The sequence below is a fragment of the Trachemys scripta genome, chromosome 5 (genome assembly GCF_013100865.1).
Source record: "Trachemys scripta elegans isolate TJP31775 chromosome 5, CAS_Tse_1.0, whole genome shotgun sequence".
Taxonomy (NCBI): Eukaryota; Metazoa; Chordata; order Testudines; family Emydidae; genus Trachemys; species Trachemys scripta.
Genome location: NC_048302.1, coordinates 102,238,736 through 102,255,033, shown reverse-complemented (window position 1 = coordinate 102,255,033; position 16,298 = coordinate 102,238,736). Strand labels below are relative to the sequence as shown.

General features: G+C 42.0%; 1 protein-coding gene across 6 annotated transcripts in view; it reads left to right on the top strand.

Annotated features, from left to right (window-relative positions):
* The first annotated feature begins 10 nt into the window (after positions 1-10).
* The window catches only part of PCDH7 (protocadherin 7), a 396,749-nt gene continuing 380,461 nt past the window's right edge, over positions 11-16,298 (top strand). For 2 of the 6 annotated variants that reach the window (XM_034771356.1, XM_034771353.1), the window contains exon 1: positions 19-5,032. In XM_034771356.1, coding sequence (XP_034627247.1) covers positions 1,868-5,032 — 3,165 coding nt within the window. In that variant the 5' untranslated portion in view covers positions 19-1,867. Of the gene's footprint in view, positions 5,033-16,298 lie in introns of all 6 variants that reach the window. The other 4 variants (XR_004645831.1, XM_034771358.1, XM_034771354.1 and 1 more) reach the window with 4 other exon arrangements.

Below are 16,298 nucleotides of genomic sequence, written 5' to 3'. Positions count from 1 at the left end.
GCCACAAAATGCCGTCACCAGCGCACGGAGGGGCTCTAAAATAAGAGGAAGAACAACAGTTTGCTTAACAATAATTGATCACTGAAGAGTCAGAAGGTGGTGGTGGTGACTTGAGGGGGAGGAAATCACGGGAGACCATGGGTTAGAGAGAGCAACAGCAGGAGCACTGTAGTATGTACCAAGGATGGGTTTGAAGACTGGGCTGGTGTTTTGCGATGAGCAGCTATCCCACTTGCAGCAGCAGAGGGTAAGGCTGGGCTTTCTGGAGTGCAGCGCTTGGCTCGTCCTCCCTCCCTCCCTCTCTCGGCGTGTGTAACGCAGGCGGCTCTGCTGCTGCAGCGTCAGGGAAGAGCCGCCGAGAGAGGCTCCAGCAGCTCCCACCACTTTGGGCAAACTTGCTGGTTTACTGCTTTTTTCCGAGTGGGAAGCGGCGCCTCAGTTGCCATTCAACATTTTAAAGCACAAGCCGTTTTGCTGTGAAAGCGCCTGAACCACACTTCTCTGAAAGGCACAAGAGGGGAGGCACAACTGCAGATTTCACCCGCCGAGGCGGTGGGGTTCAGAGGAAACAATTGACTGGTATTATTTTCTTTGCAAAGAGGACTGCATTTTTATAAATCGCATCGCGGTTCTTCCCCCTCCCCTTTGCCGTTCCGCTTATATGGATGTAATTCAGAATCTGTTAATTCACGTGGGGGATCCAGTTACATCTCGTTCCGCTTCGGGTATATTAACGAGAGAGCAAAGCAATAATCGCTTTTGGACACATAGCCTTGTTGCTAACCTTTGAACTGAAAGAATCAAGTTCAGATCTGGTTACCTGCATTGGGACGGAAAGGAAGAGAGAGAGAGAGAGAGAGAGAGAGAGAGACTGCAATCTCATTTGTGAATCGCTCTCACAGTGCTGCAGATCCAGATTGCTATAACACATGCAGTGCAAATGCAGGTAAGGCACACACACAAACTGCGGATGCAAAAACAAACTTGGGACTGTTTTTGTGTGTGTGTATGTGCATTGCTCCAGCTTTGGAAATTCTGGGCAAACGGCTTCTGCAGTTTTTGTATCGTTGCTTTGTGACTAATGACCTTGCGCAGAGTTATTAAAAAAAATCCTCTACGGAGAAAGAACTGAACATTTTAGGCAATCTGTGAAGATGGATTTGGGTGCTTTTCTGCTAACCGAAGCGGATTTTCTGTGGACTGCTCTGTGATATAAAGGGTTCTCGCCTACCCACTGTACAGCTACCGATATTATTGGGGATTTTTTTGGTATTTTTCTTTATTTTTTTATTTTATTTTTAATCAGTTATTTAATTGCATTTTTTGCCCATTGCTAAGAGGATTGGGAGTTTTCCGGACACAACCCCTTTGAATGAGGCGATTCACATTTTTTTTCCGTGTGCGTGCAGAGTGGGGAAAGAAAAGAGCTAATGCCCTAGTAGTAAACGGCTGAAAGAGAGAGGGAGAAGAGTGTGAATTGTACTTAACTCTAGGAGCAAAGAAGACGACCTGGGGAGAGAGGGGGGGCTTCGAATAGCACCGTGCTGCTCCTGCTTTTGTTACAAACCTTGCAAAGTGATTACAGTAAAACCAGAGGAGGAGGAGGAGAAAAATCCCGTCCTATCTGTTGAGATGAATCTTTAAAAAGCAAAATACACTGTCCCATGAACTGTAAGCATATTGCAACTGGAAGGAAGGGAGGAGAGGAGCCAACACCAGGGTTTTGATCACCGATTGCACCAGTTATGAGACAATAAGTTTCCCGGAAGAGAAGGATTTTATAATTGATCATCCACACGCTGAGCATTTCTGTTGGCTTGTCAGGGGAGTCGGTGGGAGAGAGGAGGGGGATTTTGGTGCGAAGAAGATGAGGAAGATGCGGACTCTCTTTGGCTTTGTGCATTGCTGCTGCTGCTGCTTCTTGCTCCTGCTGCCTCCTCCACTCTGGGTCAGCCTGGCCGCGGCTAAGCAGTTGCTGAGGTACCGGCTGGCCGAGGAAGGACCTGCCGACATCCGCATAGGCAACGTGGCTTCAGACCTGGGCATCGTAACGGGCTCCGGAGAGGTGACATTCAGCCTGGAGTCGGGCTCCGACTACCTGAAGATCGATAACATGACCGGGGAGCTGAGCACCACTGAGCGGCGCATAGACCGCGAGAAGCTGCCGCAGTGCCAGATGATCTTCGATGAGAACGAGTGCTTCCTGGACTTCGAGGTCTCGGTAATCGGCCCTTCGCAGAGCTGGGTGGACCTCTTCGAGGGCCGGGTCATCATCCTGGACATCAACGACAACACCCCCACTTTTCCCTCGCCTGTCCTCACCCTTACAGTGGAGGAGAACCGGCCCGTAGGGACCCTCTATCTACTCCCCACTGCCACCGACAGAGACTTCGGTCGCAACGGCATCGAGCGCTACGAGCTGCTGCAGGAGCCCGGTGGGGACGGGGGCAGACGCGGAGGAGGGGGGTCGGCTTCTGCAGCTGAGAGCGCCCTCTACCCCGGCGGCAGTAAGAGGAGGCAGGAGCCGGACGGGGCAGCCCGCAGCAGCGTGTTCGAGCTACAGGTGGCCGACACCCCTGATGGGGAGAAGCAGCCGCAGCTGATTGTCAAAGGGGCGCTGGACCGAGAGCAGAGGGACTCCTATGAACTGAGCCTGAGGGTGCGGGACGGCGGCGACCCGGCCCGCTCCTCCCAGGCCATCCTGAGGGTGCTGATCACCGACGTGAACGACAACAGCCCCCGCTTTGAGAAGAGCGTATACGAGGCGGACCTGGCGGAGAACAGCAGCCCCGGGACCCCCATCCTGCAGCTGCGGGCCGCCGACCTGGACGTGGGGGTGAATGGGCAGATCGAGTACGTATTCGGGGCGGCCACCGAGTCGGTGCGGCGCCTGCTGCGGCTGGACGAGACCTCGGGCTGGCTCAGCGTCTTGCACCGCATCGACAGGGAGGAGGTGAACCAGCTCCGCTTCACCGTCATGGCCCGGGACCGGGGCCAGCCGCCCAAGACCGACAAGGCCACGGTGGTGCTGAACATCCGCGACGAGAACGACAACGTGCCCACCATCGACATCCGCAAGATCGGCCGCATCCCGCTGCGGGACGGGGTGGCCAGCGTGGCCGAGGACGTGCTGGTGGACACCCCCATCGCCCTGGTGCAGGTTTCCGACCGCGACCAAGGCGAGAACGGCGTGGTGACCTGCACGGTGGTAGGGGACGTGCCCTTCCAGCTCAAGCCGGCCAGCGAGGGCGAGGGGGAGCCTCAGAACAAGCGCAAGTACTTCCTGCACACCTCGGCCCCGCTCGACTACGAAGCCGTCCGTGACTACAACGTGGTGATCGTGGCCGTGGACTCGGGCAGCCCCAGCCTGTCCAGCAACAACTCGCTGCTGGTGCGGGTGGCGGACACCAACGACAACCCGCCGGTGTTCGGCCAGGCCGTGCTGGAGGTCTCCTTTCCGGAGAACAACTCGCCTGGGGAGAGGGTGGCCACGGTGGCGGCCACGGACGCGGACAGCGGCAAGAACGCCGAAATCTTCTACTCGCTGGAGCCCTCTCCCCTCTCCTCGGAGGCGCCCGGCGGCATCTTCAGCATCGACCCGGACTCCGGGGACGTCCTGGTGCAGGCGGTGCTGGACCGGGAGCAGCGCGACACGTACGAGTTCCAGGTGACGGCCCGGGACAAGGGGGTGCCGGCCCTGCAGGGCTCCACCACAGTAGTGGTGCGGGTGGCCGACCGCAACGACAACGAGCCGCGCTTCATGCAGGACGTGTTCACCTTCTACGTGAAGGAGAACCTGCAGCCCAACAGCCCCGTGGGCATGGTGACCGTGATGGACGCCGACCGGGGCCGCAACGCCGAGCTCAGCCTCTCCATCCAGCCCGGACAGCAGGACCAGGCCGCCGGCATCTTCTCCATCGAGAACGACACCGGCACCATCTACTCTACTGTCTCCTTCGACCGAGAGCAGCAGACCAGCTACACCTTCAAGGTCAAGGCGGTGGACGGAGGGGAGCCGCCCCGTTCGGCCACCGCCACCGTCTCCCTCTTTGTGATGGACGAGAACGACAACCCGCCCGCCGTCACTTTCCCCAGCAACAGCTCCTACACCGTGCTGCCCCCCTCCAGCAACCTGCGCACTGTGGTGGCCACTGTGCTGGCCACCGACGCGGACACGGGCCTCAACGCCGACCTCAACTTCAGCATCGTCGGTGGCAACCCCTTCAAGCTCTTCGAGATCGACCCCGCCAGCGGCGTGGTGTCGCTGGTGGGCAAGCTGGCCCCAAAGCACTATGGCCTGCACCGCCTGGTGGTGCAGGTGAACGACAGCGGCCAGCCGCCCCAGTCCACCACCGCCTTGCTCCACGTCTTCGTCAACGAGAGCCTCTCCAACGCCACCGTGGTGGAGAGCCAGGTGGCCCGCAGCCTGCACACGCCCCTGGCCCAGGACATCGCCGGCGACCCCAGCTACGAGCTGAGCAAGCAGCGGCTCAGCATCGTCATCGGGGTGGTGGCCGGCATCATGACGGTGATCCTGCTCATCCTGGTGGTGGTCATGGCCCGGTACTGCCGCTCCAAGAGTAAGCACGGCTACGAGGCGGGCAAGAAAGACCACGAGGACTTCTTCACCCCGCAGCAGCACGACAAGGCCAAGAAGCCCAAGAAGGACAAGAAAGGCAAGAAGGGCAAGCAGCCCCTCTATAGCAGCATCGTCACCGTGGAGGCCTCCAAGCCCAACGGGCAGCGCTATGACAGCGTCAACGAGAAGCTCTCCGACAGCCCCAGCATGGGCCGATACCGCTCGGTCAACGGCGGCCCAGGCAGCCCGGACCTGGCCAGGCATTACAAATCCAGCTCGCCGCTGCCCACTGTCCAGCTTCACCCGCAGTCCCCCACCGCCGGGAAAAAGCACCAGGCCGTGCAGGAACTGCCCCCGGCCAATACTTTTGTGGGGGCAGGAGACAACATCTCCATTGGATCGGACCACTGCTCCGAGTACAGCTGTCAGGCCAGCAGCAAGTACAGCAAGCAGGTAAGGGTGCTGGGCTCACCCCCTAACTACTTCCAACCGCACTTCCATACAGCTAGCCCTCCCATCCCCAGCAAGTAGGTGGTGGGAGCTGGGGACCCTCTCTGTTACACAGACAGAGGCAGCCTTCTAGCCAGCACCAAGTATTGTAAGCGAGGGAGAGAGTCAGGGGACCTCCTTTGTACTCTTCCCTACTCCTCCCTGCAGGCAGACAGTGTAGCCAGCCGCAAGTACAGCTGGCAAGTAAGGAAACCAAAGACACCCCATCCCCTCCCTCAGGCCACACAGCCTGCCAGCTAACTGGCAGTAAGTAATGAGCTGATAGAGGAGTCTGGGACTCCCCACTAAAATTACTCCTCCTCCCATGCCTCACAAATACAGGAGGCAGCCTGTAGCAAATACTGTATAGGTTATGAGAGTGAGGGCAGAGGGCTCCCTCCGTCCCAGCCAGCAATTGAGGGCTCCCTCCCTCCAAGCCAGCAATCCCTAGAAGGGAATCTGAGACGTCCTTATCAGCCCCCAGCACATACATCCAGCCAGCAACCAGCACAACGTGGGAGCTGCAGACATCCTCCCCCTCACCACACAGTCTTCAAGCCACAGATAACCAGCCAGTAGTAAGCACAACAAGCAGGTAAGGGAAACAGAGACATCCCCATTACCCACTGCCACCACCACTCACATATACCCAGCCAGCCACCAGAGTCCCTTTGAAACAGGCAGCCATCAGTGTCTTTCTTTCAGAGGGAGGTGCATCCACTAGACAACAAGGTTCCATTGAGAGAGAGAATTCTTTCCTGCCACCCAGGCAGCAGGGTCTACTGAGAGAGGGAGCTGTCCTCTGACTTCATTCACACTCTCTATGACTTTGTGAATACATGTGTGTGATTTTGCAGCCATGATGTTAAAAGGTTGGGGGATCTAATTATGGGTAATCCATTAAGATTCAGATCTCTCTATAATATATGTGCCTGATTGTGATCCCACTTATATCTTTTTCTTTATACCACTGATACCATTGATTTCAGAAGACTGACTCTTGATAAGTGCAAGTGAGCTCAGAATTGGCCCCTACTTCTATAATAGTTTAACTGGTTTGGAGGATATTATATTAAATTCATAAGGCCCCAATTGTGCCACCCTCAATCGCACTGAGTAGTATCTGAATGTCAGTAGTGATGATACTGACTTCTGTGGTATAACCAACTTGGTAAAATATTTCTGAATTTACAAGTGATACAAGTGACTGATTCTGATCTTACTTACACTGATGTAAATTAGTCATTGAAGTCAATGGAGTTCTGCCAGTATAAAAGGAAGATACCAGTGTAATACCTGACACCAATTTGGTGTAACATAGTGGAGAATCAGTCTATTATTATAATTCAAACCTATATTTTTATTTTATAAAGCATATGTTGAATTTTGAGCTGAGATCATTTTCCTTGACTTACTTTGTTGGGAGGTTATATGCTGAGAAAAATGTTTTGCAGTTGGTACTATCATGGGGGGAGGGGGAGAAGGGGAGAGGAGGATCTGCATAAGATGAAAGTTCTGAAAGTTTTCTCAACTACTCTGCACATTATGCAAGATACTATAGATAAATGAATGTAGATTCATGCAAATATGGTGCCAAGTCTGGAACATGGAAAATCTGACAAATTTGACAAAAATGCTTTCTTTCCCACTTATTAACATGCAGATATGGTACACAACTACATGTTTATACTTTGAGATGTCTGTTTGTGTACTAAAATTGACTTTTATAATATGCAACCAGTATTTGCATTCTGCATGGTGGAATAATATATTGTAAGTAGAAGTGAATTTCATGAGCCATTCATTCTTTCAGCTGAGCTACAAAACTGGTATGATTGATGTAATATTTGCTAATATTTTTTGTGTATGTTGTTTTACTAGTCATACTAATGTTTTACAGAACATTTGACATAGTAGTTTTTTGGCAAAACATTTCATTAACTTTCTCCCAGGGAGACCATTATAAATTTACTTTTGAAAATATTGCCTATATAAAATGTAAAATAGTAGAAAAGTTCACAAGCTTCCATCCACTAAGGTTTATTAAACACATAGTAGATGATGCCTTTTTAGTGATCATTATGCCAACACGAGGTATAATCCATGCTAATCAGATACTAAATCTTTCTTGCGGCCAGAATTCATCTCAAAATATGAATTAAAGACTGTCAAAAGAATAATTTGTTTTTGGTGAAAAAAATGGCTTGTGTGTTAAATGTAGGAATTGGTAAGAGATTAGACTATACAAATGACTACTTGTGCTGATACGTGCTTTCTTTGAGGTTTTTGTGCAAAAATATATTGATTGTATCTTATTTATTAAATTATTTAGAATATTTTCCCAGGAAATATTTTTGATGTACAATACATTCTGAGATGTCCTGGGAGAAGAAAATATCTTACTACACTTTTACATACAACAATCAAAGTGGAAGGAACACATCAAGAAAAACTCTTAATTTATCTAGTTTAAAACAGCTCCCTTCCCCCCATACCCGTGTCTCATTTAATGTCTGACAGCTTTTTGTGAAAGTAGTTTGGTTATAAAGATCAATATAATTGAGTAATTCATGGCTGATATTTTAACATCTTAACACAGGAGTTATTTTAAAATATACTAAAAAATTGACATTATTCAACATTTTGGTTTAATATCTTTATAAGTATTGTAACTGAAGTTTTCTTTGGATAAAATAAATAGCTTCTCAGAATGGTCAGCATACACACACAAACATGCATATAAATTAAAGACAGGACAGTGGGTATTGACTCAGAGGACAGTAAGAATAATGTTAAATAAAAGCTTACAGGATAGATTTTTTTTGGCAGACTATTTCTATTACAGCCATTCTATGGGCACTTGCTAACTTGCTGATGAGTGACATTTATGTGCTCTTGTGCTTTTATTTTTTTCTTAATTTTATTTTAACATAATAATGAGTATATCAGGCGGAGGTTTATATAAATAACCTGAACTTTTCATATCTCAAACATTACCATTTGAGCATTGACTGACTCACCAGAGTAGGTATTCATATTCTTGAACACTTAAACCCGGTGGTGTTCATGCTCAGTATCTTGTTTAGAAGGAAAGGTGACGCATTTAGAAATCAGCTACTATCAAATAGTATTAATTTTATCAGTTTAATTGTACATACAAGGTAAAACAAGTGGAACATTCACATGCATATTAGAGCAAGAGATTAGCTGAAACTTGCATGTCTTTCCTCATTTACTCATTGACAGTTGCCTTTATTCCATGGAGAGATTAGAAAGTGCATGAAGTTTTAAAGACAAGTAAATAGACAAACCAGGAAGTGCCCATCCTGAAGTAGATGAGCGTGATATCCATTATCCATTAATGTAATTAGACTTAGTAATTGATACATCTTCATACCCACAATATTGTTGCCAGGGGAAAGGTCTCCATTTACAGGACCAAATGGTGTGCTCAAGTGAGTACACAGGTAATGTCTTTCCATTCTGATTTTGTGTTGTGCTGTACTTTTTTTTTCTTCAAGGCAACATATATTTAGTTTTAGAGTTTAGTACCTCATACTTAGTTCTTCAGGGTATTTTGTTTGGTGCAGTACCATATGAGACACTATAAACCACAAAAATCAACAACAACAAAAACACCTCTTGGCATAAGTATTAAAAAAATAGATTTTAAAACTAAATTTTGTATTGGATACACTACTTACTTTTAATAAAGTTTAGTTAGATATTATAGCATTATGACACATCATATTTAACCTTCACTTTACAACAAATTTCTATTCCCTCTCCCCCCCCCCCCCCCCCCGAATTACCTTAAAGGAGCCTCTTTCAAGGCTGTTCTTGTCTTATTAATATGAAGTTTCTGTCCAAAATAGTATATTATTTTAGACCCTGATTTAGTCCATCCCTATTCAGCAAAACACTTAAACACATGCTTATCTTTAAACAAATGCTTAAATCCCATTATCTTCAGTGGGATTTAAACATTTGCCTAAAATTAAGCATATGCATAAGTGCTTTGCTGAACAGGCATGGATTTAGGCAAGTGCTTTGCTCAGTCAGGATCTGATGACCTGATCTTCAAGGTGCTAAACACTGCCTGTGAGATGATGAACACCCTTAACTTCCAGCAAAGACAATACAAGTTAAGGAAGTTCAGCATATCACAGAAGCAATCAGCAGCTTGGAGGATTGGCTCCCTAATCATAATTGTAAACTAGAAGTAATAATTTTCTATTATGCAGTATTGCTTGTCAATTAATCTTTGTATGTTATATTCCACTTTGCTTTATAATGCAAAATAATGGGAAACACGTGAAAAGATATTAAGGCAGATTTAATCCACTGAAACTTTTAGGCATGCGTGTGAGATTTTTAGAGGAGGTTTTTTTTGTTTTTTTGTTTTTTTTTGGTCTGTTGATGTCCACTGGTTTCTCTTTTATTTGCTATGTAAATATGATGTCTGAAGAATGGGATATTTAAAATATTCTGGATGCTTTTTCAAAGAAATATATGTCACCTTCAGTGTGATTAGAAAGAGCTATGTAAGAATCTGTAATGTCATTATCTCTTCGCTTGAGATACATTGTTGCCTATCCAATTCTATAATTCTTTATGACTTACCCTCAAGCTTTTCCTATTTGGAAAATGTGCTGCTTAGTGAAGAAAACTGTTATCACACCTAAGTGTGGTGACAAGCCTACCCAGTTGCATCTCTATAACAATACAATTTGTAGAAATTAATTTAAAAAAAAATCTTCTTAGTATGCTATTCAGTTAATTGGTTTACACAGGTATTGTACATTAACAGTCTCTTGGATTGTGGAAACATTGTATATGGCTGGTTATCATATATGTGAGTTATAACTATAAATTAAAGTATCCATTCTCCGATCAGTATGCGCATGTAACTCCTGTTGAAGTTAATGAGAGGTTATGCCTGGTGCATCAAGGAGCAGTCAATCTTAAATGTACAGTTTAACCAGCCAAGCAAACATCCTCTTTCTTCATGATAATATAAGTAAAACTGTTTATAAAAATTACAGACTAATCCCCGAGAGTAAAGTTGGTCATGACTTGTGCCTTGACTAATTTTCTTGAGCCTAATCAGTGTTTTTAAAAAAATCTTACTTTAACACTAGCTCAATGTAGAAAAGAAGTGTGGAGCTTTGGGATGAGGTGTAACATTTTAACATTTAACATGGATACAGTTTGGAGAGAAGTTTCTAAAAGCATAGCTAGATGTTCTATCTTCAGTTTGCAAAACCGTAAATATTCTACAGTTGGTTTTAGAAATGGCCCATATTTGTCACTTAGTAACAAATCACTTTGGAAACAGGGACTAATTAAACATGGTGATACATCTTTTGAAGTTTTTATTAGCTCTACTTAATACACTGTCTTCAATTAACAAGTAAAGGCTTTATTTTCCTGTTCAGTGAAACCCTTATGTCCTGTGTGCAAAAAGCTAACTTGCTATGACAATCATCCCTCACTCCAAAGGGATGGAATCTGAGTAGAGGAGCAGTGTCATGCTTTGAAGGACTAAAGAATGCCTATTGTTGAGGGCAGACAGGAAAGCAGGAGTCTTCAAAGGGATAGGGTGTGATTTACTATCTTTGACAGCTCCCTGACTGTATATATGGATATTTTCCAACCTGAGCATATTAAAATACTCCAAAAATTAAATATCTGAATTAAAGAAATATATATTTAAAAACAAACTAAGTGTGGAATGATTGGGTTGGAGAATATTGGTCCTTATACACCTGTGATACTGAAGCATATGTTTATAAAATGCTTCTTCATTTCTGCCTGCTTAGATACCTTGTGCCCCAATATTTATTGCAAGTTTGACTGACTAGTATTTTTGCAGACTAACTTCTGCCCTGAAATGACAGGCAAATTTCCTTGTAAATTTGATCCATGGAAGTTTTAGAATGTTTGTGCAGTTAACTTTTCAGAGCATTGCCCTTAAATAGAAAACCTGGCCATGGTTAGGTTTTGCAGTAAAACATAATCATAAATTATCAGACTTCAGAGTTAAAATCTTGTTGGTATTTTTCTTGTTAGCTAATTACCTAAGTCCTTTAGAAGCACTCTAAATTCTTTACGATAATTAGTTTAAACATGTCATGTTATTTTCTTTTACTTATGGAAATACTTAAAGTACATCTTTGTTACACATATTTGAGAAATACAGTTCAGTGTCTTACAGCCAGGCTTCTAAAGCATGTTTTCAGCATTTCTGTTTATAGTAAATGTTAAGGAACTGTTAAAGCTACAAAATGAATTCCCTGTATTCATTCTTAGAATGGGTAAAATATATTGCATATAAATTACAACATAACCTTCTCCGTATCTTTTTACTGTTTCATACTCTAACAAAGGAGTTTGTATGTCATATGTCTGGGAGATGTGCTCAGTATCCTTCTTATATGGCTTGATTTATCTTATCTAAATGAGAGATTCGGTTGTCCCTAGTTATATCATGTTTTGGACATTTGTAGTGTTACTCTAAATATTGCATTCTGCAAATATTTTGAAATGACATTATTAAACTTATTATTATTAATTATCACCCACATTAATGAATTAATATCTAAACGGAAACAAAGATTTGCATTGTATAATATCTCTTTTGAACCAAAAGATAGTAAGAGAACAATTCCAACTTTTAGACAGAATGTAAGTGACACCTTAATATTTATTGACCATGCCACACAAGATGACTTGCAAAAGTAAATTACCCAATTCATATAACTTTACCAATATGTGCTGAATGCCCCCAATAACCAGTATAAGAAGGGCATTCAGAGTATTATTATGCAAAAATATCTTTATATTTCCTCTTTCAGATTGATTCCACAATGCCTATTCCTATGTTGCTTTGTTAACTTCCACTCTGACCTGATACCTTAACATGTACTATGTTGGTATGTCACATATATCACAGAACCAGTCTTGGGGTTTGTTACTATTTTGTATGATTTTTGAAATTTGCAAAATTATTTAAAACCAAATTCCACAATATGTAAATATACAGTCTGTGTCATGCTGGAGGTCAGATAAAATTATCAAAATGCGTCCTTCTGACCTTAAAAATCTGAATACAAAAGAAATTTGGAAAAACACTCTACATATGAAAAAAAAATCACAATACTTACTTACACATCCCTACTGTGATGGGGCAGCTGCAGGTGCAGGAACCAGTGTGTTTCTGAGGTCGCTATTGTATCAGTGTGATGGCATATCAGATTGGAGGGGAGCCAACTGAGAGTGGTGGGGATGGATATAATGAGAATTGCATGAATGAAAGAAAATAAAGTAAGCTTTAAGGTATTTTGTGTTCTTGGTTCCTCTCTCAGCTTGGGGAAAATTCAGCAAATACTGATAACGGAATTTTGTACTTTACTTTTTTAGGCCACTTACAAGTATCAACAATTTAAAACCACATTCAATACCAAAGCACCAGTTCAGCAGGCTACTTAAACATGTCCCTAACTTTAAGTATGTGAGTAGTCCCAAGTACTTTACTGAATCAGGGACCAAATTCTTTCTTGTGTTACACCAGTGCTAGTTCAGTGAAGCTGATTGATTGCATAGTTGTACTTGAGAGTAGAGTTTGTTCCACACTTTTCAGAAAACAGGAGACATCATTTAATACAAAATGTGAACACTGAATAACCAGAGTTCCTTAAAAAGTGCAGTATTTTTTCCCTAAGGGGGAAAAAACCAACCAACCAACCAATCACTTGAAACCAGTAAAATCTTATGGATTCTTGACATTGGCTATGCAATCTTGTTTGAACAGAACTGTGCTTTTCAGTCAGATTCAGAACAGAGAGGTTTAGAAAATTATCTGATTTCTTTTTCATTGTTTACATCCTTTAAACCGGTCATTTCCCCACTCAGAAACTTGTTCTACTGCCATCCCTACATTAGCTTGTACAGATATTGTTGTAGCATGACTTCCAATGCATACTTTTATTATTCTCACAAAGGATCACAAATAGTACACTAATTATTATCTTATAAATGACAATTAGGAGCTCAAAAAAAAGCATTTTATACTTATTTTTTTCCAAAACTTAGCTTGGTCTATCCTGACACTAGCAAGCATAATCTATTATGTAGTAATATTTTATTTTATTGGCACTTATTCAACAAGTCAAAAAGAAATACCTCAAAACCTCACCTTTTACATTATTAATATTACTTGCCTGAGTATAGGGAGCAGGATTTGGCCCTATATCAAATGCAAAATGCAGAACCATTGTTGTAACAATATTCCCAGAGTTGTTTCTTGGATATAAGGTTCAAGAGAGTATAACTCCATTCTTAAGTATGTTCTTGATCATACTAATGGGCAGTGCTTGGCTACATATGCTCAGACGTCTTTGTTAAATCTACTGGGCAGTCCATTGTGCGTATTTGATCATGCAATTGTGTGCTGTCCCCTAGTGTGCATACAAATGAGACAGATTTGACCTAAAATGCTTGCCTACTTTTGAAATTAAAACTGTGCCACCCAGCTGAGGTCATGCACGTTGATTTACCAAATCTGGCCTAGGCAAATCTATGTAATTTACTAAGTTTAAAACTCTAATTCTTTATGCTAAGTTTAACCCACAACAAATGTTTTCATTGAAATCTATGTCTCCTAAAATGAAGATTAAAAACAAAAATGGAAACATGACTAATGAAGCAATAGCAGGTGCAAATATAATAGACTTTTAATTAAATTGTTCTTTTTTCAGTGTTTTCATTACAATAGTGTCAGTTAATATTTTATTATTTTTACCTCCTCCAACTTCATTTTTTGCTGCTTTTAACATGCATTTGGCTTAATTCTCTAGACGATTACTCCAGTTTTATGCTAGTGCAGTTTCATTACTTTCAGTGGTGTTACATGTACATAAAATTTGAATAATACAGTGGTGAATAAAGCTCCTGATCTCCCTCCATGTGCACTAAATAGGTAGTAGTGACATTATGTGTGTGTACCTCATATCAGAAAGGGAGATTTTAGTTGATGTGAAAACAAAATCATTCATACTTTATGAATATATAATTATGTTACAGTTGCCTTATGAGTTTACCAAAAGGCAATAATTGATTCCTTTGAAATAAAAGTTATTTTTTCTCCAAGTAATTTTGTGAATCCTTGTTCAGTGGGAATAATTGTACTGGAAATTGCAAGACCTCTATTTAATTACAGGTCACTACATGCTCAACCAGTGACCTTCCATTCTGATCTTGGGATATAACTGTTTTACAGATTTAGAAAACTCATTCATAAGACTAATTTAAATATGTACTTGCAATTTCATTCTGCTGCCTGCCATCTAAGGGACTGAATCTGCCACCTTTACTCACATTAAGTAATGTTTTACTTCACAAGTAGTTCTATTGAAATAAACTAGATTATTCATAGAACAGGTAATGCTTAGCGTATATAAGGATGACAAAACTGGGTCCGAAATTAAGCACCATCCATTTTCCTTGTGGCTTTGAACCATCAGCAATTTTTTCCAGCAATTATAAAACATACTGTGCATCTTGTAACTTAACAATTAATACACATCTACAAAATGGAATTTTCAACTAGAATAGCTAAAGAAATATACAGGTAAGAGTGCTAAATAAGTGCTAAATAACATATTATATATTTTAGCAGAATATGTGTTGATTTACTGTATGAATTCTTTCGAAAGATACAAAGGGGATGATTCTGATCTCACATACATCAATAACTCACTTGAACAGGTATAAAACAAGGAGAAGTGAGATCAGAACCATTCCTATTTATTCTTCTTTATACTTCTTGGCCTTTTATGAGAGCTATGAGTTGGGGATCCTACTCACATTTCAGTTAATAACAAAACTCTCAATGACTGATGAGAGCAGGATCAGATACCCCTGGTTTATTTCACTGCTATGAAACACCAAAATATTCTCTTGTTACTCTTTGACTTCAGGGGAGTTATTAGCATATAAAGCTGTGGTATATCAGGTCCCAAATTTATAATTTGTTTGCATTTTTGTAAACAGAAAAGAGTATATTATTTGAATGGCTATATGATATGTTTGTCCTTTACTATATTGAATTTAGAAAAAGATGACTTGGAGGAACTCATATTTAGTCTACTAATAAGGAAAACAAATAAGATTAACTGTGTTTGCAAAACTATGATCATTCTAAATATATATTTATTAAATATGGTTTAAAAGTATGCTTTTTCTAGCATTAGTTTTTCTTTTGTGTGGAGGAAAAGATAAAGAGCAATATGAAATTCTCTGCATGTAAAACAGATTGAACAGATTTACTTAGCCTGCTTATTCAGAGTATTGCAAAACAGATTTTGACTTGTGTGGTATTCAACAGGGAATGGGTTTTGCTATATTCCCTTGGCTGTGCAGATTTTGCTGAATGTACTGATAATTCATCTTGAACATTCTAACACTGAAATTCAGGGTACTTCCATAGAAATTTAGTGTGCTGAATTTAGAGTGTATGTTTTTACTTGTTCTTCATTAAGTATAGAAAGTGACTGGAATCTTCAAGTTAAATGGTAACCTTCCTGGAGAATTAATGTTACATAAATATAAAAGGGCTAGTTAAAGCTTCCCGCTACCAAATGTTTCTAAAAAGCTTTATGTATTTATAAGACTTCATGATCTACTATTGATGCAAATTACTAAGGATAGAAGAAAATCCATCTGTTATCAAAGAAAAAAATAAATGAAATAAGTCCAAGGATTTGAAAGACTTAGCATTAAGAACTAGGAATTCATACTTTGTGATGGGTTTATAGTAATTGACAGAAGAAAAGACTTCTTTTTAGCATTCACAAAGGTTTTTTTTTTTTCAACTAAGGGAAAATGACTTTGCTATAAAAGCCTCTCTTGTAACATATCCTGTTTCATTTTATAATTTTGTATGCTCTACTAAAAATCTCAATTAAAATATGACCTAACACCATTTCATGTAGCGTTGGGAATTATTAGGTTTATTATTACTACCCTTACATCTAATCAAATTGTCCGTAGCTAAATAAATAGCATTTCATCAAGAGACACTGGTTTCCAATCTACTATGATTCAGATTACTAGTATGAGAATGTAGACACTAAAGCTAGTGTCTTCAATCTGCAACTAATTGTGCACTGATAATGGTATTGCCCACAGGCAGTTCTCTTTTGCTGTCTTGATAAATGATAGATTTTTC